The sequence below is a fragment of the Muscardinus avellanarius genome (genome assembly GCF_963383645.1).
Source record: "Muscardinus avellanarius genome assembly, chromosome: 5".
Classification (NCBI taxonomy): Eukaryota; Metazoa; Chordata; class Mammalia; order Rodentia; family Gliridae; genus Muscardinus; species Muscardinus avellanarius.
In genome coordinates, this window is record NC_137790.1 from 72,352,523 (window position 1) to 72,379,387 (window position 26,865).

General features: G+C 37.9%; 1 protein-coding gene across 1 annotated transcript in view; it reads left to right on the forward strand.

Annotated features, from left to right (window-relative positions):
• Positions 1–26,865, forward strand: part of SLC49A4 (solute carrier family 49 member 4) — a gene marked incomplete at its 5' end in the record, with an annotated part of 79,164 nt that overhangs the window by 23,774 nt on the left and 28,525 nt on the right. Inside the window, 3 exons of the mRNA XM_080696048.1 lie at positions 6,887–7,152; positions 13,307–13,436; positions 22,331–22,439. Coding sequence (XP_080552174.1) covers positions 6,887–7,152; positions 13,307–13,436; positions 22,331–22,439 — 505 coding nt within the window. The remainder of the gene's footprint in view (positions 1–6,886; positions 7,153–13,306; positions 13,437–22,330; positions 22,440–26,865) is intronic.

The following is a 26,865-nucleotide window of genomic DNA, read 5'->3' on the forward strand; positions in this document are numbered from 1 at the left end:
CATTTGACCTCCAAGCTACACCTCCTGCCCTATTTTTAATTCTTTATTTTGAAACAGGGTCTCACTAAGTTGTAAAGGCTCTCACTAAGTAGCTGAGGCTGGCCATGAACCATGATCCTCCCATCTCAGCCTTCCAAATGCTGGGATTATAAGCATGTGCCACCATGCCCGGCTACATGGGGATTTTTTTATAGCATGAAAACTAAGAAGAATCATACAAAGAAAATGTGAGAAATTTCACTACTTACAAATTGTAAAATTTTATGCTTAAAAATTAGATTATCTGGGAAAATTATTTGTCAAAATATGAACAGTAACAGGTAAATAATGTAGATAAATATATAAAGCACTCATTCAAAGTAAGAAAAATTATAATTTATCAAGATAAAAAGACCACTATGAAAAAGAAATTAAAATTAAAACAAGGAGATGCCTGTTGGCCTAACAAGTGTGGTTTGGCAGAATAATACCCTCCTCACTCATTCTCATGTTCTAATCTGCTAAACCAGTGTCATATTACACAGTAAAGGAGAACTATGGTGGCAGGTGGAATCAAGCCTGTGCTATATTTTGGTTATGGTTGGGAGAATGTCCTATGGTTATATTTGGTTAAAATAGGGAGAATGTCCTATGGGTCCGTTGGGACTGAAGGCGGCAGTTGGGGTGGCGGTAGAGTCTTCAAGAGATGAGGCCTAATAGGAGCCCTTAGGTCATGGTGGGCACGAGGTAGTTCCCCAGGAGAGTTGTTATAAAAGAAGCAAGCCCAGTCCCTCCCTTTCTCTGTGCTTCTTGGCCCGAGCTGTGACAGCTTGTCCCCCACATGGGCTCCCACCGTTGCTATAGGTGCCTGAGATGATGCAGCCGAGGGCCGCCCTCACTACAGAGCCTGCACTGTGCCATTTGGACTTTTCAGCCTTCGAAACCACTAGTCAAATAAACCTCTCTTCCTCATAAGTAGTCTTTGTCAGTTATTTTGTTATAGTAACAAAAAAAACTGATACAGTTTCCTGAACATAATCTGTTGACCTTAAAATAGGGAGAATGTCCTAGACTATCTAAGTGAGTCAAACGCCATCATAAAAAAAAAAAATCTTTTTTATATTTTTCTTCTCTTCTTTGTGTATGTGTGTGAGGGGAGGGGAGTACTGGAGATGGAATTCTACCTCCAAGCTACACCCCCAGTCCAATTTTATTTTTTAGTTTGAAAAAGTGTCTTACTAAGTTGCTAAGGGCATCACTAAGTTGCTGAGGCTGTCCTCGAACCTGCAATCCTCCTGTGTCAGCCTCCCAAGACTGGAATTACAGGTATACACCACTATGGCTGGCCATGAAAATCTTTAAAAGAGGCAAAAGAGGAAGTCAGGCAAGGACTCAGACCACAGTTGCAGACTTTGAAGATAAAGGAAGGGTCAGAATGTGAGCAGTCACTAGGCACTAGAGAAAGCAAGGAAGTGGATTCTGTCTCAGAGCCTCCAGAAAGGAGTGCAGCCTTGCCAACACTGATAAGCGCAGAGACCTGTGTTGGGCTTCTGATTTCCAGAACCTTAAAATAATACATTTGTGGTTATCTAACCACTAGTTTGTGGTAGTTTGATATAACAGCAGTAGAAAATTAATATACCAGTGTTAATCAGACAATGTGGAAATGTAAAGTACTATAAACCCTTCTGTAAAACAATTTTGGAATATTTTAATAAGGCCCAAAATGTTCATATGCTTAGCTTTATTGACCTGAGAGAAATAATGTGAATAGTGGCTGAGACTTGCAAACATTATTATTAGCAAATAAGTTGTAAACAACTTAAATATCTAAAAATATCTAGTAAATGAGCTGGGTGTGATGGCGCATGCTTGTAATCCCAGTGCTTGGGAGGCCGAGACAGGAGGATCGCACAGGTTCGAAGACAGCCTCAGCTACTTAGTGAGGCTCTCAGCAACTTAGTGAGACCCTGTTTCCAAATAAAGTATAAAATAGGTCTGGGAGTATAGCCCGGAGGTAGAAAGCCCCTGGGTTCCACCCGCAGTACCACCAAAAAATATATATAGTAAATGATATTTTGCATATTTATATAATAGGATATCACAAAACTATTAACAATTATGAGTAAAACAATGAAACAAGAAAATGCTCATAATAGACTATAAAGTTTAAATGATTTAATGTATAAAACTTTATATTCTGTAATTACCAAGAAAAAGATGCATTGAAAAAAATACTGAAAGAAAAAAGAAAAGAGCAAAGTATCAAAATATTAATAGTGGTTGAATTGATTATTTTTTCTTCTTTAGCCATTTTTTTCATATTTTTCTATGAGTATGTGTACTTTTTTTGGGGGGGGGGTACTGGGAATTGAACCCAGAGGCATTCCAACTCTGAGTTACACCCCAACCCTATTTTGTAACCTTTATTTTGAAACAGTCTCACTAAGTTGTGGAGAGCCTCACTAAATAGCTGAGACTGTCGGCAAACTTGAATCTTCCTGTCTCAGCCTCCCAAGTACTGGGATCAAAAGCAAGTGCCACCACACCTGGCTCCTTAGGTTATTTTAACCTGTGGTTTTTATTATTTTATTATAAACAGAACCTTCAAAATGAGTCCATGTGGGAAAGTAGAGAGATTTGTGGACTGATTTCTAATTTTGTTTTCTAGTCCTGCCTTAGCCATTAGCTAGTTATATGACTGAGTTTCCCCCAATACTTTTCAGAGAAAGGAAAGTCATAAAATTATAAATGTGATTTTAAATGTATTATTAACCTCTCTGGACGGGGATAGGTTATTTTGGTGAGGTGTGAAGTCCCATCTAGGTATAAAAATTTTTATTATAAAACATATTCTTAGTAGAAATGATTTAGGAGAGGCATAGGTATGTGTTGGGATGTCAGAAAGCAAAAGGATAGGATCCCAGAATCCTTAAATGCAAGCTTAAATGTCAAGTACACTAGAAAATGGGAACTCTACATGTTCAGTTTGAACTTCAGCTATTGACATTTGTTTGAAAAGCGATTGTACATTGAAATATATGAAAAGGAACACGGTTGTGCTGGAATGCCAGGCTTCGTCCTCTCCATCGGCAGGGCACTACTGAGGGCCACAGGTGCCCAGGGCAGCAGCAGGACTCAGCACCTCATGGCTGGGGCCTCTCCTAGACCTCCCACGGGCTAGACACCTGGGCAGTGCTGACGCTCGCTGGCTCGCTCTGGGGCCACACCTGGCCTGTTCTGTTCCTGCCATCCCTGTTCTGCTGATGCTAGAGGGACTCCTGTATCTTTGATCTGTTCTCCTCAGACTGCTAGGGAAACTCCCTTTCCCATACGTTTTTCCACCTTATCTCACCTGGCTTGCATGGGGGGCTCCAGGGGTAAGCAGAATCAAGGTAAGAAGAAAAAATAAAAAGACTTGCAGGGGGAGGGAAGAAACAGGAGTCAGGATAAGAGACAGTGAGTGACTGAAGGAGTCATTGTGAGGAGAGGGGGTGAAGCAGGAGGAGCGCACCTGCCGCTTGAGAGACGGACAGAGGTGCAGGAGACAGGCAGTCCCCTAACCATGGATGTGCTCTTCCTCGGGTATGACATTTCAAGAAAGGAAGGAAGCAAGTGTAGACCCTCAGATCACCTAGTCAGCGTGTAGACAGCGCCCCTCCTGTTGCTGTTGCTCAGGGACAAAGCTGCTTCTGCACAGCCCCGACCTGGCCCACCCACCCCCAAGCCCACTGTGTTTGACAAAGTAATGTCACATTGGCCTTTTATTCCCCATGGCCTCTTTTTAAAAATGCTTTATTTCCAGAATATTTGTTGGTGTCCTTACTTTTTGTGTTGCTGAATTTGAACATCTTAAAATCTATAAATGGAAAGGATCTAACTTATACATTTGACTACCTTTGTCAGGGTTTTAAACCAGTTTCTTGTGTACTTCAGTGACTGTTCCATGACCCTGGAAAAGAAGCCTAGTGCAGGGATTCATGAGTCTTGTGTAACAACTAGTGCATAGACTAAAAAGAGGGGAACAGGGCTGGCATGTCCCCTGGCTGTGAACTTGCCCCACAGAGAACAGCAAGGCTAAAGGAAGTCCGGGTGGGACACTCGCAGGCGTGGAGTCCAGGACTCCATAGTGGCATAGTTCTAAGGTGATACTGGCAGCAACAGTGAGGAGGTAGAGGAAGGGATGGTTTGGAGAACTCTTAGGACATTAATAGATATGACCAGGTGAGCAATTGGACATGGAGAGGGAGACACCCATAATTCTGTACACATATCCATTAAGAGGCTGGATATAGGCTAGAAGCTAAGGAAAGAGGTTTGAGCTGAGATAGATAAGTTGAGGTTGGACTGGGTTGGAGAATAAAGCCTGAAGAATGCCAACATTTATAGCCACTGAATGATATCCCCAGCCTTTTATTTTTTTATTTTTATTTATTTATTTATTTTTTTTGAGACACTAAATTGCCTGGGCTGGCCTTGAACTTTCAATTCCTTCCTCAATCCCTGGGGTAGCTGGGATCACAGGTGTGTGTCACCATACCTGGCTACCATAAATGCTTTAAAATGACAATAATGAGATGAAATAATAAAATGTTCAGTTTAAGAAGCGTTCTTTATTTAACTCATTCAACAAACACCTATTATATATCCTCTCTGTGTTAGGTAGGCCTATGGGAATATAATAAACTAAAGCCCTTGTCTTTTAAGAATTCCTAAGAGTAGGTGAAGAGTTACCTATCAGCCTGTATCAGGAACATAAAGAAAAATAAGGCCATTTTTAGCATGCCGTAATGCTTCCACAGGGAACCTTATAGGGCCTAGAGGTCTCTGTATGTACTTCTCTTTGACCTCTGGAGTTAGTCTCTAATAGCAGAGGCTTTGCATGTATGTGTGTGGACTGAAGGTCCAAACTACATCTAAGCTGCATTGATCCCCTTCAAAATAGCTGTCTCTCAGCTGCCCCGTGATCCTTCAAAGTACACCCCAGAGATGCTCAGGAGTAGAGTGCTTGCATAGCATGCACAAATCCCCAGGGCTGAAAAAAAAAAAATCTAGATGATTTTATTTTATCTTAAGTTCAGCATTTTTCAAAAAAAAATCTCTAATTTTTACCATTAAATGAAGAGCCAGACATGGTGGCACATGCTTATAATCCCAGCATTTGGGAAACTGAAACAAGAGGATCACAGTTCGAGGACAGCCTCAGCTACTTAGTGAGGCCTTTTGCAACTCAGTGAGACTCTGTTTCAAAAATAAAGAATAGAAAATAGGGCTGGGGCGGGGGGGGGGATAACTCAGAGGTAGAATGCCCGTGGGTTCACAGTCCTTTTGTCTCAGCCTCCCAGATGCTGGAATTAAAAGCATGTGCCACCACGCCTGGCTTCCTGAGATGATTTTTTGCTCTGCTGATTCATGTGCTGTGCTTGGCTTTCTGAGTTCAATGACCTTTAAACTAAGAACCCATCTGCAGTTCCCTAGGCTCCGCCCTCTATGAATACGGCTTTAGCACATGCACCATGTTGTCGTGAGATACTCTCATCTGAGAGTTGCGTAAACTGGACTTGGATGACCTTAAATTATCTCTCACTCAGCATGTCCTATGATGCTTAGTTTGCTGCTTGGGTATCAGTCTATTTATGATTCCACTGAGAGGCAGCAAAGAGGTAAGCCATGGTGGTCATTTGAGTTGTATACCTTAACTCTAAGAATTCATGCTATTTTATCAGTTTTTTGTACATTTTTAATAGATTATTTCTTCCATGTTCTCCTTTTACTCTTAACATTTTTAAAAATAAAAAATGTACTCATTCTAACCCTTCTCCTTCTAGATGAGTCTTCCAGGAATGCCTCACTAAAGGTACTGACTACCAAAGAACTTACCTTTGTGAGCCATCATGCACGGTGTGACTGGTGTGCCGTCACAAGCCATGGCTAGAACCACACACCCACATTGCTCCAAGAAAATTTTTATGGGCCACCTTAGGGTCTGCTGGCTTTTAGAGGAACTGTTTGATTTCATAAACAGTCTAGATTCATTACTGTTATCTAGAAAACTGTTCTCCTTACACAAGAAGATTTTAAAACCTCTTCCATTTTCTTAGTTTAGTAAAATTAATGACACTTGGAACCACTTTTGCCTTCAAATAATTTTGTTGATTTTTTTAAAAAATACAGACAGTCAGGCGTGGTGGCACACGCTCGTAATCCCAGCATTTGGGAGGCTGAGACAGAAAGACTGTGGCTCCGCTACTTAGTGAGGCCCTCTGCAACTCAGTAAGACCCTGTTTCAAAATAAAGAATAAAAAATTGGGCTGAGGGTGTAGCTCGGAGGTCGAATGCCTCTGCGTTCCACCCCCCCAGACCCGCAAAAAAAAAAAAAAAATTCACATATTTCGTTTCCCATTCACTTATGCTTCTACTTGAGGGCCTACCTCTCCCATGCACCTGTTCATTATTCCCTTCTGTATTCGGAAAACATTTTTTCTAAGATTCCAGTTGTTCTTTAAAAAAAAAAGGAAAATTTTTGAAAAATGAAAGATGTGCTATGCCAAAAACCAACAAGAGCCAGGTATTGTGGTACACTGTGGGAATCCCAGAGGCTCCCTAGGCTGAGGCGAGAGGGTTACAAGCTCAAGGGCAGCCTCAGCAACTTAGTGAGACCTTGACTTAGAATTAAAAATGAAAGGGTAGGGGTCATAGTTCAGTGGTAGAATGCCCTCAAGTTCAATCCCCAGTACCACTACCAAAAATTAAAAAAGAAAGAAAGAAAAAGAAGAAGAAAAAAAGTCAACTTAGTATGTTCTGTTCTTTACAGATATGCATACTTATTGCCATAGTTAAAGTGCTACTTGGCTGGGAAAATTCCTGCTTCAGATACCTCACAGCATTTTACTGTTTCTAATTCCAGATTAATCCATGGAGGACAGATGTTAAATGGATTGGCAGGTCCAACTGTAATGAATGCAGCACCATTCCTCTCCACAACCTGGTTCTCTGCAGATGAGCGGGCCACTGCCACAGCAATTGCATCCATGCTCAGTTATCTTGGTGGGGCATGTGCATTTCTAGTTGGACCACTTGTCGTTCCAGCTCCCAATGGGACATCACCTCTTCTTGCTGCAGAGAGTAGCAGGGCTCATATTAAAGATCTCATTGAGACTGTATTATATGCAGGTAATTTGAAGTTTTCTCTTCCTGTTTTACGTTGTTGTTTTTTTAATCCCAGTTATCTTCTGACTACTTTTTCTATACCACATTACTTCATATGAAATAGCTGCACATGCATATAATGTGTTTTCTTTGTTGTGTACATGGAGGTGCCTATTTAGAATATATCCTTTCAGCGGGGCTTGGTGACACATGCTTGTAATCCCAGCATTCAGGAGACTGAAACAGGAGGATCACAGTTCGCGGACAGCCTCAGCTACTTAGTGAGTCCCATTCCAACTCAGTGAGACCCTGTTTCAACATAAGGAATAAAAAATATGGCTGGGGGTATAGCTCAGAAGTAGAATGACCCTGGGTTTCATCTCCATTACTGCAAAATAAATAAATAAATAAATAAATCATATCCTTCCTACAAAGTTACTACATTTAATGTTTATTATTGCTACATGGAAGGGTCTTTCTTAATTTTATTCTTTTCATCCATTTATAGTGAAGCACTGTATAACACATATTCTAGAGTCTTTTCTAGTTATTACACCAATATATAAAGCTAAACATGATTGACCATAAACATTTGTCAAGCATCTATTGGTAGGTCTCAGCCTATTTTTCCCATGATATTTCCCCATTATTAGCCGTGTTCTTTAACCTTATTAATCCTGATCATCTGTAGTTGATTCTCTATTGTTGTTTTGTTTTGTTTTTGCTTTTTTAGAGTGTAATTATATTTCCCAGGCTAGTCTTGAACTTCTGGGGCTCAAGTGATTATCCCTCCTCAGCCTCCTGAAAGTACAACTGTAGGCATGCACTGCTGTGCCCTATGTTTTATTTTCTCTTCATTTTCTACTCTGTATGTGGACTAGTGGGGATATTGACCTTTCCAAAACATTCTCTTGGGTCCTTTTCATTTCTGGAGTCAATCCCCAGTACACTCTTACATGATAGTCTTCTACAGATCTGCTTAAATATGTTGCCCTCCTCCTCTGTGCCTACTTGTTTTCTTCTGCAATACAGAACATTTTTATACATACTTACTACATACCAAGTACTGTGCTAAGCACTGGGAGTTGGTAAGATCAGTGGTAAGATGATTATAATAAAAACAGGAATATACATAGGTAGGGACACTAATTTGTCTGGGTTTGGAGAGAAGTTGAAGGATCAAGGGAGGCTTTACCAAGAGAAAATGATTACATAAAATACATAGGCGTTCACTGAGTGTCCAAGTAGGTTTGCATATTTTACACAGGAGAAATAGCCACTGCAAAAGGTATGTATCCATTTATGTATTTGGATGTCAATAGCAAGTAGCAGAAAATGAGGCTGGTAAAATAAGGCTTTAGATGATGCTGAATTTTGTCTTATATACTCATTTATTAATTTAACAAATATATTTTGAGCTCCTCTGTGTCTGTCACTCTGCTAGGCACTGAGGTAGAGAGGATTTCTAGTCTAGCAGAACTTATGGTGTCCTAAAGAATGCAGACAGGTAAATAAACAGGTGGAGAAGAGAGTGGCAGCTGCTGTACTGAAGGCCCACCATTGCTCTGACAGCTCAGAGGAGGCATGCCTAGCCCAGATTTTGGTTGTGAAGTAGAGCTAACTGTGGGTGCAGCATCTAAGCTGAAACCTTAGAAATGAGAGAACTAGTCAAATACAGTGGGAAGAAGAAGAATAAAAAGAACAAGAACCATGGAGAAGACGCCCAGTAGAGGGAGAGAAACTGGTACATTGACGCAGCTGAAACAAAGCCCAGGTTTAATCTGGTGAGGATAGTGGTGGGTGAAGCCAGCAAGGCTGTGCAGAGCTCCTAAGCAGGGATAAAGGCTTTCTAAGTTCAGCCTGCTATAGGCAAAGGCCAGACTCTGGAGAAGTTTCACCAGAGAGTGGTAGGACATTTATATTTCAAAATATAGTGTAGAGAAAATAAAACTGAAAGCAGGTACAGTGGCAGTATATGAAGAATTTAACCCCTTATAACAGCACACAGACACTTCATTCCTTTTGAAGAAAAACATTGAAATATAGAAATAAGTAGACAAAAACATGAAAGCAGGTGAAACATACACTTTAAACCTTATGTTGGTAATACTGTTCATCTTACTGGCAACCTGTGCAGTATTGTGTCTGTAGGTGGCTATCGGGCCTATTAATGCTCTGCATCGGTCTGGCCCTTGGCTCCCTGCAGTCGAGCAGATGCCCTTACAGCTTCCCATTTACTTCTTCAGTGCTTTCAAAATTACTGTTCTATGTCTCAAGTCCATTAAAAATACTTTTGCTAGAATTGCTTTCTTAAAGGCTTAAAGACTTTGAGCCAGGTGTGGTGGCACACGCTTGTAATCCCAGTGCTTGGAAGACTAATACAGGAGGATCGTGCAGGTTCAAAGCCAGCCTCAGCTTAAAGAGGCTTTCAACAACTTAGTGAGACCTTGTTTCCAAATAAAATATAAAATAGGTCTTAGAGTGTAGCCGGGAGGTAGAGAGTCCCTGGGTTTCATCCTAGCAGCAAAAAAGAAAAAAAGGAAAAAAAAAAAAAAGGTTAAAGACTTCTATATTATTCCAGACAAAGGCCTCAAAATAAAAGTAAACTAGCCGGGCGTGGTGGCGCACGCTTGTAATCCCCGCGCTTGGGAGGCAGAGACAGGAGGATCGCGCAGGTTCGAAGCTAGCTGCGCGCACTGGCTTAGGAGACCCTGTTTCCAAATAAAAATGTAAAAATAGGTCTGGGAGTGTAGCCCGGAGATAGAAGGGCTTCCAGGAACCCCAGTACCACCAAAAAAATTAAAAATAAAAAAATAAAAAAATAAAAAATAAAAGTAAACTAAAGGCCAATATATCTTAGGAATATAGACCCTAAAGTCTTGAGCAAAATATTAGCAAACTGAATACAGCAATATATAAAAAAAGATGAACCATGACCAAATGGATTAATTCCAGAAATGCAAGATCTCCTTAACATTCAAAACTCAATTAATGAGCTGGGTGTGGTGGGACACCCTTGTAATCCCAGCATTCTGGAGGCTGAGACCGGAGGATCGCGTTTTGCAGACAGCCTCAGCTATTTAGTGAGATCCTGTTTCAAAATAATAAAGAATAAAAAATAAGGGAAGGGGTGTAGCTTGGAGGTCGAATGCCCCTAGGTTCCATCCCAGACCCACAAAAAAAAACCCTCAATTAACATAATATACTATGAATAAGGGGGGAAAACTTGGTCATATTAAGAGATAATGAAAAAGCATTTGAAAGATTTAACAAACCTTCAAACTAAAAGCAATCAATAACTAGGTAGGACTAGATGGATATTCCCTCAACCTATTAAGCATCTACAAAAAACACAAGTAACATATTTAATTGTCAAAGACTGAATGCAGCCTGGTGCAATGGCACATGCCTGTTATAGTGGTACTTGGGAGGCTGAGACAAGAGGATCACACGTCAAGGCCAGCAGGTGGTAACTTCTCAAAACCCTGTTTCAAAATAAAAAATAAAGCCAGGCGTGGTGGCGCATGTTTGTAATACCAGCACTTTGGAGGCTGACACAGGAGGATCACACAGGTTCGAAACCAGCCTCAGCTACTTAGTGAGGCTCTCAGCAACTTAGTGAGACCCTGTTTCCAAATAAAATATAAAACCCGGAGGTTGAAAGCCTCTGGGTTCCACCCCCAGCACCACCAAAAAATATAATAAATAATAATAATAATAATAATAATAATAATAATAATTAAAAGGGCTGGGGGTTTAGCTCAATGTTAGGACACCCCTGGGTTTAATCCTCATTAACACACACACACACACAGATTGAGTGCAGACCACCTTAGCATATCTATTTAACATTGTGTAGGAAGTTCTAGCCAGCATCTCTGCGTAAGAAAAAAGAAATAAAAGCTACCTGAATTAAAAATATAGAAATTTCTCTGGAACATATTAAATTGTTAGATCTAAAAGATGAGTTTAGTAAGGTTTACAATATAAGATTAATGTGTTAAAGTGATTTTATTTCTATACATGAGCAATGATCAAATATTTAATTAGCAAATTTAATTTATAATAGCATAAAAGTGTAAAATACATAGGAGTAAGTGTAATAAACAAGGTGCAAAACTTGTACTTTGAAGATGTGAAAATAAATTGAAGACCTAAAAAAAGAAATATATCCCTTGGTTCATGGGTTAGAAAGTTTAATGTTGTAAAAATATCACCAAACTTACCTAAAAACTCAGTGCAACCCTATTAAAATCTCAGTTGCCTGTGTTATAGAAATTGACAAGCTTATGCGAAAGTTTGTATGAAAATGGAAGGGATTAGAATAGTCACAACAGTCTTGAAAAAGAACAGTGCTAGAGAACTCACACTTCTCAATTTCAAAACTTATAAAGCTACACTAAATCAAGAAGCATGGTCTGACAATAAAAAGAACAAAGCACTGATACATGATCGAACATGGATGGCCCCTGACATAATGCTAGTGAAAGAAGCCAGTCAGAAAGGGCTACATATTCTGATTCCATTTCTGTGAGCTGTCCTCATACTCAAATCTATTAAGACTAAAAGTAGGTAAATGGTTGTCTAGGGCTAGTAGGGAGTAATGGGCTCGGGGTTTCTTTTTTGAGATGATCAAAAAAATCTAAAATTGTGTTTATGGTTGTATAGTTATATAAATATACTGAGGATCTTTGGATTATGCACTTTAATGTGTGAATTATATGTTATGTGAATTATTTCTCCTGAAACCGTTTACAAAAATGTCTCTAAAGAGATGGTCAAGCCGGGTGTGGTGGTGCACATTGGAAGGCTGAGGCAGAAGGAATGCAGGTTTGTGGCCAGGCTCAGCTACTTAGTGAGGCCCTCCACAACTTAGTGAGACCTTCTTTCAAAATAAATAATAATTTTTTAAAAATGGGGCTGGGAGTATGCTCAGAGGTAGAATGCCCCTGAGTTCCATCCTCAGTACCACACACAACAAAAAAAAGATGGCCAAAAATATGAACAAAGCAAAGACTGAAGGAATACAAATGACCAATCGGCACATGGAAGATGCTCACTCAGTGCCATTAATAACGTTGAGTTCTTGTTACTCTTCAGATTGACAAAGAATAAAGAGATCAAGAATACAAAATTTTTGTTATTCCATCTTTCAGAATTAGAAATCTATAAATTTCCAATTGAATTAAATAAAGTGATCCATGTGTCTTATGGGGATACTGTCCCTTTTGCTAATATAGTCCTAGAATTAGAATTATCCAACAGAAAGGAACTCTAGAAATCACTAAATCCAATCTCTTTTGGTCCCAGAAAGAGTAAGGGATTCACCCACATTATCAGTCAGTTAATGGCATAGGTGAGTATATTCTCCCAAGTTTCCTGACTGTTCTGTTGATGTTGTGCTTTTCTACTAAATTGGGGGGGGGAAGCTGGGACTTCCACCAGAACTTTAGAGGAAAGGATGGCGACTCCTAGGAATTTTCCATTGTATAATGAAGCCAAACTAAGATGGTTCAGCTGTTTGTTTTGCTTACTTAATAATCAATATTAGGTTGTTTTGTGTTTAAAATTTGTTGTCTCTTGGTTTCTTACTTTGGCTTTTTGTGTGTGTCTTGTTCAACTTTCTTATACAGTATGTCTATAAATCAGATGAGTAACAGTTGTTTACCCCTTGGATTTTTTTTTTTTTTCTAGTATTGAAGATGGAACCCAGGGGCATTCTACCTCTGAGCTATACTCCCAACCCTATTCCTTATTCTTTATTTTGAAACAGGGTCTCACTAAGTTTTGCAGAAGGCCTTACTAAGTAGCTGAGGTTGTCCACGAACTGCGATCCTCCCATCTCAGCCTCCCAAGTACTGGATGACGAGCATGTGCCACTAAGCCCAGCTCCCCTTGGTCTTCTTGCCAGTGTAGTTAGTATACATCACACCACCGTACTGCTTTGTTTATAGCATGACTTTTCCCCTATGCCCTGCTAGTATTTCTATTTGTATGTATCCATCTTTCTCATATCTGAGCTCTCTTGGCTAGGAACTGTTTACGCTTATCTTTATATATTTAGAGCTTAGTTGATGTTCAGTAAATACTTGTTAAATAAATAAAAATTTGAGTATTTAACTTTTCTGTGTCAGTGGTTAATGCTTTACTGCTTTTTGTCTTTCTTTCTTTCTTTCAGAATTTGGATTTGTCTGTTTAATATTCTCTGCAACACTTGCTTATTTCCCGCCCCGGCCTCCCCTTCCTCCCAGCGTTGCTGCAGCCAGCCAGCGACTAAGTTACCGGCGCAGCTTTTGTAGATTATTAAGGTAAAAGTACTTAGGATGATTGGGTGGGCGAGACTCTCACCAAAACATAATTCCACATTTTTAAAAGATAATTTTAGATACTAACTTTTTTAGCAACCATTCATCAGCTCATAAATGATTGATAAAGTTCTAATTAAATATTTTAATCTTCTATCAGAACTCTATCTTGAAAAATTACCCAAAACAAAAGCCTCAATAATTTATGCCTTATCCATATACCACCTATACTGTTATTTATTTAATGTTGTAAAATATTTTATTTTCCTTAATTTTCTTTTATGAAGAAACTTATATCACACAGTAGTGTCTGTGAACAATGGGTTTATGTGTCATTATATTTTCCTACATTGCAGATTATTTTATTTATTCTGTATTTCTTATTGCACATTAGAATAAACAGGCACTAGTAAATACAAAGTGAATAAAATAAAAAATATTATTTCATTATCACCTGAAATTATTTCATGTACTATCAGTAGAGCACTCTTTAAAGAACTTGAATATATTATTGATTTTATTGGCTTAGCTTAAATGGAGTTAGATTAAATTCTGCCTTTGAAGGCTCAAATGCTTCAACACCAAATTTAATTATTTGGAGATACAGAGCATCACTATTGATTATGATTTGCAGTTGGGCCATTTGAATTTATCTTTTGGATTTTTCCCCCAAATAATTGTAATGAATTTTCATTAGTTCATCAGTAACTCTGTCTAGTTGGTTCTTTATTGTCTTCTTCTCTCCCCAGCAGATACATTCCTTGTGGTAAAGAACTATGTCTTTTAATAATAATATTGTCCGATAGGAATTTAATATCAGTCACATGTTTAATCTTAAATTTTCTAATAGCCTCATTTAAAAAGGTAAAAAGAAACTAGTAAAATTAATTTAAATATATTTTATTCAGCCACTATACCTAAAACATTAGCTTAGAATGTAATCAATATTAAAAATTATTAATGAGGTATTTTGCAGTCTTAGAGTTTTATAATAATCTTTAATATTAAAGATGTATTTTACCATTACAGTATATTTCATTTTTTACATGAAATGTTCACTGGAAATAGTTAATATATATTTAGAGTTCATTAAATTTATAGCTGAAAGTATTAATTGATCAATGTTTGCCATATTACAGTTCATTAAAAACAAGTAAAGTCTATTTGAATTTTGAAAAAAACAGACCTTTGATATTATAGGAAAGGTCTTTATTTTCACAGTTGTTTGAGGTTAATTAGCTCTGTCACTTCTGTAGAATACAGCATTTTTAAAAGAATTTTTTATTTAAATTCTCATAAAATGTAACAATTTCCATAGCTGAAAACAATTTTTTACCATTGTTCTATGTAAAAATGTGTGTGTGTTTGTGCTCACATTTACACAGACACAAAACTCCAAACCATTTTATAGCTGACCAAAGTCATAAGTTTAGACGTTAAAATTTGTTTTAGAATGTTTTTGCACATTTAATTCTGATTTCTGGTAACTAATTTTTAATACCTTTTTGATCGTTGAGAAGAAACTATAAAATTTATTATGTATTTGCTAAAAATATCTCAACACTATCTACTTAAATAACTTCAAATCATTTTTCCAAAGGAGACATTTCATTTTGTTCTGCTGCAGTAAATTGCATTTGCCATTGATTGTGGAATTTGCAACTTGCCTTTTTCCATTCTAGTCTCTTATTTTCCTTCTACATGAAATATTTGGATGTGCAATTTACAATATTAGATCCATGTGTAGAAAAAAATGATTAGAGCCAAATTAGTTAATTGATACCATAAAAATCAGTAATAACACTAGAAAGCACATACCCTAATGTACACACTATAATAATGTCTTATACATTGCAGCTGATAAAGTGAAATGTAGCCATTCCAAAAAACAAAAACAAATCTTTGGGGGGCTAGGGGTATAAATTCAGTGGTAGAGCATTTGCCTAGCACTCACACGGCCCTGAATTTCATCCCCAGCACTGTAACAATAATAATAGTAGTAGTAGTAGTAGTAGTAGTAGTAGTAGTAGTAGTAGTAGTAATTTTAAAAATAATTTTTTGTGGAAAAGTACTTTTTATTGCTTGTTCTTAAGCTGGATTTAAATTAGTTAAGATGAGATAAAATTTAAAATTCAGCGTTCAGTTGCACTAGCCACATTACATGTGCTGTATAACATTTTTTTTTCAATCTTTGGTTCACAGCTAGCTAATTTTTTTTAAACAAAGTAGAATAAAGATAGGATAAAAAAATTGTTGTATCACAGGTAGTAAACTTTTGTTTTTGTTGTAAAACTTTTGTTTGAGAATAAATACATATATACAGGTAGGTCACAAAGTAAAAACAAATTTCTTAGAGTACAGTAAAGTATTCTGAAAACCATTTCTTTATATCACCTGTGCATTGCCTTCTACCTAATAGATAAGGAAAAATAATAGTTAAATTAAATAATGGTCAGTGGTACACATTTGTAAGATTACCATTTACAATAATAGTTTTTAAAACTCCAGTATAACTCAGTTTTTCTCCTTGCAAAGCCACAGTAGAAGTTTTGATATCACTAGACAGAGATAGAGAGGTAGACTGGGGTTTGATTATACTACAGTAGTAATTTTGGACTTTTCTGTGGGGAGTAGAAGTCATTAAAGGAAGACTGTTCTGACAAGGAAAGAACAGTAACTTTAAAGTATTATTCTGGCCACAACCTATGTTCACTTGTAAGTACCGAGGAATTTAGACTTTTCTTCTGTGTTTGAACCATAACTTTTCCCATCAAAGCCCTTTTCACCAATGCCTAATATTTCTTGATCTCTTCCAAATTGGTCTCTTTACGTCACTCCCTGCTCTACCTGGGGACCATCTAGAGGACTTCTGTGGGCTTGCCTCATTCTGTTCCCCAATCTACAGTAAAACTTACTCTGGTCATTCAAAGAACTCCTGAAGTCGTTACTTTTTATATTAATCAGAGCAACCATCTCCCTAAATTTAAATTCTATTGTCTGGAGGGAATATATATATATATATATATATATATATATATATATATATATATATATATATATATATATATATATATCAATGATTAGGCTCCAAGACTTTCACCACAGTTATTTATTATTCATATGATTTCCTCCTCTTGATGTGCTTTTAACCTGTATCACCTGACGTAAACCTTTCTCTCCCTTTTGTATTAGTGTCATGTTTGATAAAGATAGTTATTTTTGCCTTTTAAACTTCAAGAATAGACATAGTACATTAGGGAGAAAAATGTTTTTAATGACTCTTTTTAGCATATAGTGTCTTTGTCTTATCCAAAATCTTTTTAATACTAATTTGCTAATATCAAGTCAGTGTTTAAATTTACTATTTTCTCATAAAATTTTTAAGCAGTTTGAATCTGGATCCAGATTAGGACCACAGATTACATTTGGTACAAGTGCCGTAAAATCTATGAGTTTCTTCTCTCTCTCTCTCCTCTCTCCTCTCTCCTCTCTCTCTCTCTCTCTCTTTCATTGTGATTTATTTGTTGAGGAGCCAGATCTTTTATCCCTAAAGTCTGGATTTTGTTGGATGTCTTTTTATATAGTTTAACATGTTCCTCTGTCCTTTGTGGTTTCTATAAGTTGTTAGTCAGAGCTATGTTCTAATTCAGGTTTTATGTTTGGTATATAAACCTGGATAGGTCTCATTTCATGATAGTAACACTGTTTTCAAGATGTGTCCCTCTCGTTCTGTGTGCACCTAGGTCTTTGTACTCTACGGTGCTAATCTATCTATTTGTACCTTCCCTTTTCCATTGTGTAACCAGATTGCCTAGAAGTCACTGCTGCCCCAAACACCACTGCACTGACACCTTCATAGATGTCACTATAGACCTGAGAATTCCCTTGGAAAATAGACCCTGCAATAGTATTGCTAGATCATAGGATAGTTCAGGCTTAATTTGCCAGGTATTGCCAGATTTCTCTTAAAAATACTTGCTGAACTTGGCATTATCCACCTTACTAATTCTTGCCAGTCTAATGGGTATAAACACATTTCTTTTGTTTAATTTGTATTTTGTAAGAATTAATGTTTCAGACTCTCATTATATGATCATTAGCCTTTTAGGTTTCATCTCCTATAAACTTTCCATAGTTTCTGCCTTTTTCTTAATGGTAGTTTTTATCTTTTTCTTAATAATTTACATATTTTACATAAAATTTCCTTGTTGATTTTTAAAATTTCAAATATTTACTTCCATTCTATTATCTGCTTAATAATTTTGTCCATGGATTCCCTAACTCTTTGTTTTTATCTCTCACATTTAGGTTTTTATCCCACCTAGAACCCACCTTAATAATATATTAACTACTGATGTAGGTGCATTTTTTCTCTCCATAAATGAACTAGCACCATTTATTAAACATCTTTAGCCCTTTGATTTGCGGTGCTGTCTTTGTTGTAGATTGGGTTTCTGTGCCCCGGCTCTCCATCCTTTATTGTTCTTTTTGTTCTTGAGCCAGTGCTGCACTGTTTTTATTGCTCTGGCCATGCAGTTTGTCTTCATATTTGATAGGACAAGGATTTTCTCCATCTTTTTTTTTTTTTTCAGGGTGACTTACCTTTCTAAAGACTGTTATTCTTTCATATAAATTTTGGTGTTTATTTCTTGGATTTCTAGAAGAAAGCTGGGGTTTTATGATTGCCTTGAGTTTATGGATTAATTTGGGGTAAATTGACAGCATGGACTGTTTCTCCAAGGTCTCAATCTCTGTGCCAGTAATTAGATTAATGATGGCTTTTTTTGCCAGGTGTGGTGGTGCACACTTATAATCCCAGCACTTGGGAGACAGAGGCAGGAGGATCACACAGGTTTGAAGCCAGCCTCAGCTGGTTTAAGAGACCCTGTTTCCAAATAAAATATAAAAAAGGTCTGGGAGTGTAGCCCGGAGGTAGAAGGCCCCTGGGTTCCATTCCCAGTACCACCAAAAAAAAAAGATGACTTTTTTCCCCATACAGATCCAGGTCTTCCTGGTTTATTTCTAGATATTATAGAGTTTTTAAAGCTATTTTGAAGGTTTATAATTTCCATTATATTTTTAAATTAAACTTTTTATTTTGAGATAATTGTACATTTACATGCAGTATAAGAAAATGGATGACATCTACTTTTTACCCAGCTTCCCCCAATGATGACATCCTGCAAAAGTATGGTAGGGTATTATAACCAGAACATTGACATTGATACAGTCAATATACAGAGAATTTCCATCACCAAAAAGATTCTTCCTGTTGCCTATTTATAGCCACAACTACTCTCCCACTCTACTCCTTAATTCCTAGCAAACACTAATCTATTCTATTACTATAAAATAGTCATTTTAAGAAGGTTATATAAGTGATAGCATATATAATACATAAAATTTTGGTTTTTGTTTTTTCCTCAACATAATTCCCTGGAGAGTCGTCCAGGTTGTTGCACACATCACTAGTTCATTCTTTGTTTTATTGAGTAGTTTTTATGGTAGGCCACAGTTTATTCAAACATTCACTTGCTGAATGGTATCTGGATTACTTCTAGGTGTTTTGCTATTACAAATAAAACTGCTGTACACATTTGTCTACAGGTTTTTGTGTGAACATAAGCTTTCATTTCTCTGGGATACATGCTCAGGAGTTTAATTGCTGGATTGTAAGGTGATAGCATAGTTTTATTTTAATTGCCAAATGATTTTTCATAGTGGTTGTACCATTTTATTACTATTAGCAATGCACGTCATCCATCTTTGTCAAACTTTAGTGTTATCACCATTTTTTATACTTTTATTGGTGCATGAAAGTCTCACATCAAATGTAGTTCATGGTGATAATGACATACATGCACATATCACTTGATGGGCTTTCCCCCAGCTACCTCCCCACATCCCCCCTTCCCCATACAGGATATTAAGATTGGCATTGGCATTCTTACATATTATATAGTATTAATGAAAGTACTTACTTCATTAATACTCCCCCCTCCTCTTCCTGTAGACCACCTCCCTTGCTCCACTAGAGTTTCTCCTCCATTGTGCAAAGTCCCTCTTATATCCCAGTTACTTCCTAGCTTTCTCATAGGAGAGGAAATATATGACCCTTCACTTTCTGTAACTGGCTAATCTAACTTAACAATGTTGTCCAGATCTATCCATTTTTCTGCAAATGACAGAATTTTGTTCTTCTTGATTGCTGAGTAGAATTCCATTGTGTATATATTCGTAATTTTGTAATCCATTCATCTGTTGATGGACACCTAGGTTGGTTCCATAATTTGGCTACTGTGAATTGTGCTGCTATAAATAAGGATACATATATTACTAAAATATTCTGATTTCAATCCCTTTGGAAAGAGACCCAGGAGTGGTATAGCTCGATCATATAGTGGATCCATTCCTATTTTCTCAGGAACCTCCACACTGTTCTCTATAATGGCTGTACTAATTTGCAATGCCACCAACAGTGTATAGAGTTCCTATTTCCCCACATTCTCACCAGCATTTATTGTTGTTTGATTTTTTTTTTTTTTTTTTTTTTGGTGGTACTGGGGTTCCTGGAAGCCCTTCTACCTCTGGGCTACACTCCCAGGCCTATTTTTACATTTTTATTTGGAAATAAGGTCTCCTAAGCCAACGCGGCTGGCTTCGAACCTGCGCAATCCTCCTATCTCTGCATCCCAAGCGCAGGGATTACAAGCGTGCGCCACCACGCCTGGCTGTTTGATTTTTTTATGATTACCATTCTGATTGGGGTTAGATGGAATCTCAGTGTAGTGTTTTGTTTTGTTTTTTGGTACTGGGGATTGAACTCAGGGGCATTCTACTACCGAGCTACACCTCCAGCCTTATTTTATTTTTTATTTTGGAATAGGATCTCCCTAAATTGTGGAAGGCCTTACTAAGTTACTGAGGCTGGCTATAAACCTATGATCCTCCTGTCTCAGGCTCCCAAGTACTGGGATTACAAGTTTGCACCACCACACCTGGCTCTCAGTGTAGTTTTGATTTGCATCTCCCTGATTGCTAATGATGTTTAACCTTTTTTTATATTTATTATCATTTGTATTTATTCTTTTGTGAAATATGTATTTAATTCACTTGCCCATTTCTTTGTTTTAAGTGTTAAGTGTTTTAAGTACTTTGTATATTCTAGATACTAGTCCTCTATGAGAGGAATAACTGGCAAAGGGCCTCTTCCATTCTTTAGACTTTTGGTGGCTTCCTTCAATGAATAGAAACCTTTTCATTTAATGCAATCCTACTTATTAATCCTCATTTAATTTCCTGTGCCTTGGGGGTCTTACTGAGGAAGTGTCTACCTGTGCCTTTATACACAGGTAGACTCTTAGAATGTTGGACCTATGCCCTCCTCTAGTAATTTCAAAGTTCTGGTCTAATTTTCAGATATTTGATCCACCTTAAGTTGATTATGGTACAGGGAGAGAGGTAGAGATTTAATTCTATATCTACTATGCTGTTGCATTCACAATAAACTCAAAAATAATAAAATACCTAGAATAAATATAACAAGGAAATAAAAGACTTCTACAAAGAAAATTATAAAATACTAAAGAAATAGAAGATCTTAAAAGATGGAAAGATCACCCATGCTCTTACATAGGCAGAATAAATATTATCAAAATGGCCATTCTACCAAAAGTAAGCTATAGACTCATTGTAATCCCTATCAAATTACCAATGTCCTTCTTCATAGACCTAAAAGAACCAATCCTAAATTTCATGTGAAAAAACAAACGACCCAGTATAGCCAAAGTAATTCTCAGCAATAAGACCCATGCAGAAGGCATCACAATACCTGACTTCAAATTATTCTACAGTACTACACAGCCATAGTAATGAAAACTGCATGGTACTGGCACAGAAATATATACATAGAGCAATATATTCACAGAATTTTTACTTGGGAAAGAGCAATATCACAGATTTTTACTTTAGACCTTTTTTTTTTTTGGACTAGGGATCAAATCCAAGAGCATTCTACCTTTGAGGTACCCCCCCAGCCCCCCAGGCCTTTTTATTATTTATTTTGAAATAGTCTCACTAAGTTGCTGAGGGTATCACTAAGTTGCTGAGGCTGGCTGTGAACCTGAAATCTTGTCTCAGCTTCCCAAGTACTGGGATCATAGGCATGTGCCATTGCACCTGGCTATTTTATCCCTTTTGATAGGTATGTAAAGATATAATCTTTGTAGAGGGCAGATAGCAGTATCAAAGTTAAAAACAATAACACTCTTTTACCTGGCAATTGCATATCTAGAAATTGATCCGACAGGTATACTAGCACGGATGTGAAATGACCTTATAAGAGCAAAAGAATAAAATTGAATATATGTGGTGTAATAAATTTATGATACATCAGCATAGTGGAATACTATACTACTTTAAGAAAGAACGAGGAAGCTCTTTATGTATTAATAATGGAAGGCTGTAAGACCTGTTAATTTTAAGAAGCAAGGTTCAGGAGCTGGGATATAGCTCACAATACAGGATTTATCTAGTATACCCAAGGTTCCCCACCACGTGGGGGTAGGGAGAAGGTTTAACACATGTTTGTCATATACTTTTGTCTATATGAAAAGGTTGGGGGAAATATATGTATATATTTGCATTGGCTTATATATGTATATTTGGGGGCAGTTACTCCAGGGCTTGATAACATTGACATTTGTGGGAAGAGGAAAATGGCAGTGAAAAGGACAGTTTTCTCCCATGTTTATAGCTTCTCACAATTTGGGGCCAATTGAGTTGTATTGTCTACTGAAACATTTTTAATATAAACTTTAATAATAATATAACAAATACAAAAACTACTGTCAAAAATTTTTGAACTTACAAATTACACATTTCTTTTACTTCTACAGCAATTTGAGGTTTTTGATGATTGCTTTAGCATATGCTATACCACTTGGTGTATTTGCTGGCTGGTCTGGAGTTTTGGACTTAATTTTAACACCCGTGCATGTCAGCCAAGTAAGTACTTTATTTCTTTATATGTTTTAGGAATTTTAGTTTGTTAAATTTGTAAATACTAGTTATATTTTCTTGGTTTTTAGCTTGAAGGACTGGACAAAACATTGTCTTAAATCAAAAATGCAAAATTTATATGAAACAGTTAAAAACTTTTTATAATAGCCATGAAGATAAACATATATCTTAGTTTTGCTGACTTCATCATTTATTCTTGTTTCATACTTCATAAAGAGGAGTAAGACCCCGTCATGATATATATTGCTATTTCTTCAATCTCTCTCGAGCCTCAGAAGAAAGGTATCTCATTTCTTTAAAAATGACCACCTCTGTGTGCTTGAATCCATTCGTTCCTTTACTTTTCTTCAAGATAGCATGGTAGAAAGGGTGGAAAGAGATTTAAAGGGGCAAATAGAAGAAACTTAAAAGCTCTCGATTTTATTATGACATAACTAGGTGCTGATCTCTTTCTAAATTTATTCTGCTTGAGACTTGTAGGACTCCTTATACTTGGGGCTTGATATCTATCTTCAGTTTTTGAAAACTCTTAGCCAGTATCTTTCAAAACCTTCCATTTTTCTCACTTCTCTTGTAGGGACTGTGTGTTTGCTCTACCTTTACTCTGTGTTCCCTACATCTTTTATTCTTCTTTCTGGACTTTGCATCTTCCGCCTGTCTATGTTTCAGACTGGCTATTTTACCATTCATTTTTCCCAACTCATTATTTGTTTTCAGCGCCAACATTCTATGAATCTATGAGTTCATATAAAGCACTTGTATTTTTAGGTTATAAAACTCATTTTGGTTCTATTTATAGTTTACTTGTTTCTGTAGAAATGCTAAACCATGTCTTTGTAAAATCTAAAGTCCAGTGGCATCACACGCTCGTAACCCCAGAACTTGGGAGGCTGAACCAGGAGGATCACAGCCAACCTCAGCAGCTTAGCGAGGCCCCACAACTCAGTGACACCCTGTTCAAAATAAAAAATAAAATAGGGCTGGGGGTATAACTCAGGGGTAGAATGCCCCTGCGTTCAGTTCCTAGTACCAGATAAATAAAGTTTGCTGTATTTGGTGACACATGTCAGTAATCCCGGTACTTGAGAGACAGACAGGAGGATCCCAGGACAGCTTTGACAACTTAGCAAGGTACTCAGCAACATAGTGAGACCCTGTTTCAAAATAAAAATTAAAATAGAGATGGGAGTATGGCCCAGAGAAATCAAATACCTGTGTAATACCACAAAATAATAATAATAACAACAATAACAAAAAGTTTGTATATTATCTGGATCCCTTGTGGATATGTTTATGTTTTTGGTATTCATGCTTTTTTATGTGTTTGGTGATTTTTGATTGAGTGCTAAACATAGTGTATGAAAAGTTGTAAGATGATTTAAAATACCAGATGTTTTCCAGTAGGGGAGGGTTCGCAGGAATCTCCTCCATCTGGTTTCAGGCATTGAGATAATTTAAAGCAGCACTGCAGTCTTCAGCTCCTCAGCACAGTGTTGTTTCCAGTGCCTTCTACTCCTAGGACATAGCCCTGCTGAGTTACAGCTGGGGTTTTACAAGGCAGCCTCACCACAAGCAGGCTTGCCCAAACTCATGCTTTACCTTTCCTAGGTGAATGAGGCTATCAGTAATTTCTCAACCCCTTAGTCACATTCTCTGAAATAAGCAGATATTCTCAAAGGAAAATTGCCTCCAAATGCCAGGGGTAGCTCTCTGGATGTCCTTTCATCCTAGATCATAATTCAGTAGGTCTGAGTTATAGTGTGGACTCTGTTGACTCCAGGTAGATTTCCCCTGGATTTTCTAGTTCTCATCCAGAACACTAATTCAAATTACCTAGTGTGCCTGTCTTCTGTGCAGCCTGCTATAACAAATGCCTCAGACTAGGTGATTTGTAACAATAGATATTTTATTTTTCATAGTTCTTGAGTCTGGAAAATCCAAAAGCAAGTCTTCTGCAAGATTTGGTGTCTGGCATGAACTGGCTCTCTGCCTCCAAAGAGCACCACGTGCTGTGTCCTCTCCTGAAGGGTCAAGGCAGCTCCCTTTGGCCTCCTCTGTAGAGGGCGCCAATCCTAAACACCTCACCTCTTTTTTTTTTTTTTTTTTGTACTGGGGATTGAATCCAGGGGCATTCTACCTCCAAGCTATACCCATGGCCCTATTTTTTATTCTTTATTTTGAAACAGGGTCTCACTAAGTTGTGGAGGACTTCACTAAGTAGCTAAGGCTGGCTGTGAACCTGCGATCATCCTGTCTTGTCTAAGCCTCCCAAGTACTGGGATTACAAGCGTGTGCTACCACGCTTGGCTAAAGTAAAATTTAAAATTCAATGAAAGCCAAAAAATTAAAGCAAAGTTTTAATTAATTGTTGGGTATAATTTTATTGACTCAAAATGAATATCAGGGACAAATGAAGCAGAAAGACAAAAACTATCCTGCAAGGCCAAGCATCAATACAGCCAGCTACATGGGGACCTGAGCCAAGCACAGGACCCACTCACCTAGAGGACAGGTGGAAATGTCTGTGGGGGCCTGAGAGCAGTAAGTAGGTCTTGGACAGTGGACACTAGATGCCCTGCAACAAGAGGGTTAGGCCTGTGGAACAGAGTGTCCTCTTACCCCAAATACCAGTAGTCTGAAAAGCTAGAGATAATATAAGCCTCAGGATGTTATGTTTCTCTGAAGAGCATTTATGTTTGCTTCTGGCAGCAAATACTGGTCGAGCAAAAAACTTGCATAAAGTTATTATATCTTTCGAATAGACTAAGCTTCCGTAAGAAGTATAGTCCCCAAATTCTGAGAGTTTAGAAAAAAATACCTTTCTCCTTCACATTGCAATCTAGGACAGTATGCAGAATGATCCAGGACAGTTGGCCACAGTTCGGGCAGTTCTTGTCCTGCTGGTGTAGAGACCTGGCTTCTACTTCATAGTGCTTCTGTCCCCCAGGACCTTGTCATCACACTCCTGGGTGTAGCTGGGCAACCACATCCAGACCGCAGGTGCTGGGGAGGGGAGGAAACCTGGAGACCGCAGCTGCCCGCAGGCTCAGGCCTCCCGTCTGCTTACTTCCACTCCTGAGGACGAAGCCACCTGGCCACATGTGCCATACAGAGTGGGGACATGTAATCTAGCAGAGTACACACAGAAGATAATGTTTGGTGTGTATCTAGTGACTTGAAAGTAATGAAAGGAGTTAGTCTGCGCAACTCTCAAGTGCCAGGTCAATTCTGGGCTTTTCCCTGATAGTCACAAGGAAAGCCAGTAACTATTTCAGGAAGTGGAATGATTGACAAAATCATTGGTAAAATTGACAAAATCATTGACAAAGTGATTGGCAAAATAGATTGTGAAGACTTTTTCAGAAGATTTTATACAGGTCTGAAAATAAGGAAATAAGCAAGTGCAGTGATCATGGGAAGAAAAAGAAAAGGGAAAAAATGCAGTAGTGTTATTAAGAGATACACAGAAGCTGGGCGTGGTGACCACACTTGTAATCCCAGCATTTGGGAGGCTGAGACAGGAGGATCCCGGGTCCGAGGACAGCCTCAGCTACTTAGTGGGGCCCTTTGCAACTCAATGAGACACTGCTTCCAAATATAAAGAATAAGAAGTAGGGCTGGGAGTGTAGCTCGGAGGTAGAATGCACCTGGGTTCCATGCCCCATACCCCCCACACACACACATACACAGAATTTCAACAACAGCATCTAACATGTACTGAGTACTTTGTCCTTATTAACTGATTTAACTCTAAAAAAAAAAAGGGAAAAGAAATCTTTATTATCCCCATCCTACTACTGTGGAAACGAGCGAGTATGTGTTGGAACAGAAGGCGAGTCACATCCCGGTAAGACTTGAAGATGTGTGCGTGGTGAGGAGATGATGCAGGCAGCGTTTGTAGATTGCTCTGGAGTGTGGCCATGGAGGCAGGAAAGCGTGAGATGGCTGGAGAGATACCGTCAAGTAACCACAGACTTCTGTGGAGCCATTGATCTCAGTCTTAAATCCATTACATCCACTTACAGGCAAGAAGACACAATTTGTCCAGGGACACAAAGCAAATAAATGACAGTGGTAGAAATGCTCACCCCCACATTTCTCCATCCTCCCCCTTCTCCCTTTCTCTCCTCTCTCCTTTCCACTCCTCCTCCCCTCCTTCCCCCTCTCTGTCTCTCCCTCTTCCTCCCTCCCGCCCTCTCATCTCCCAATACATTCTTAAATGTCACTGGATATGTTCCTAGTAGTCCATGTATATTAGTTATATTTAAGCTTTTTGAAGTCAGTGACCAACTCTTGTTTTTTCCTCTTGAGTTCCTAGTACAATATAGTACATACCTGGCAATATTTAATGCATTGATTAATTTGTTGATTTAAATCTTCTAATTAAAGGTTAATCAAGAACATAATTATT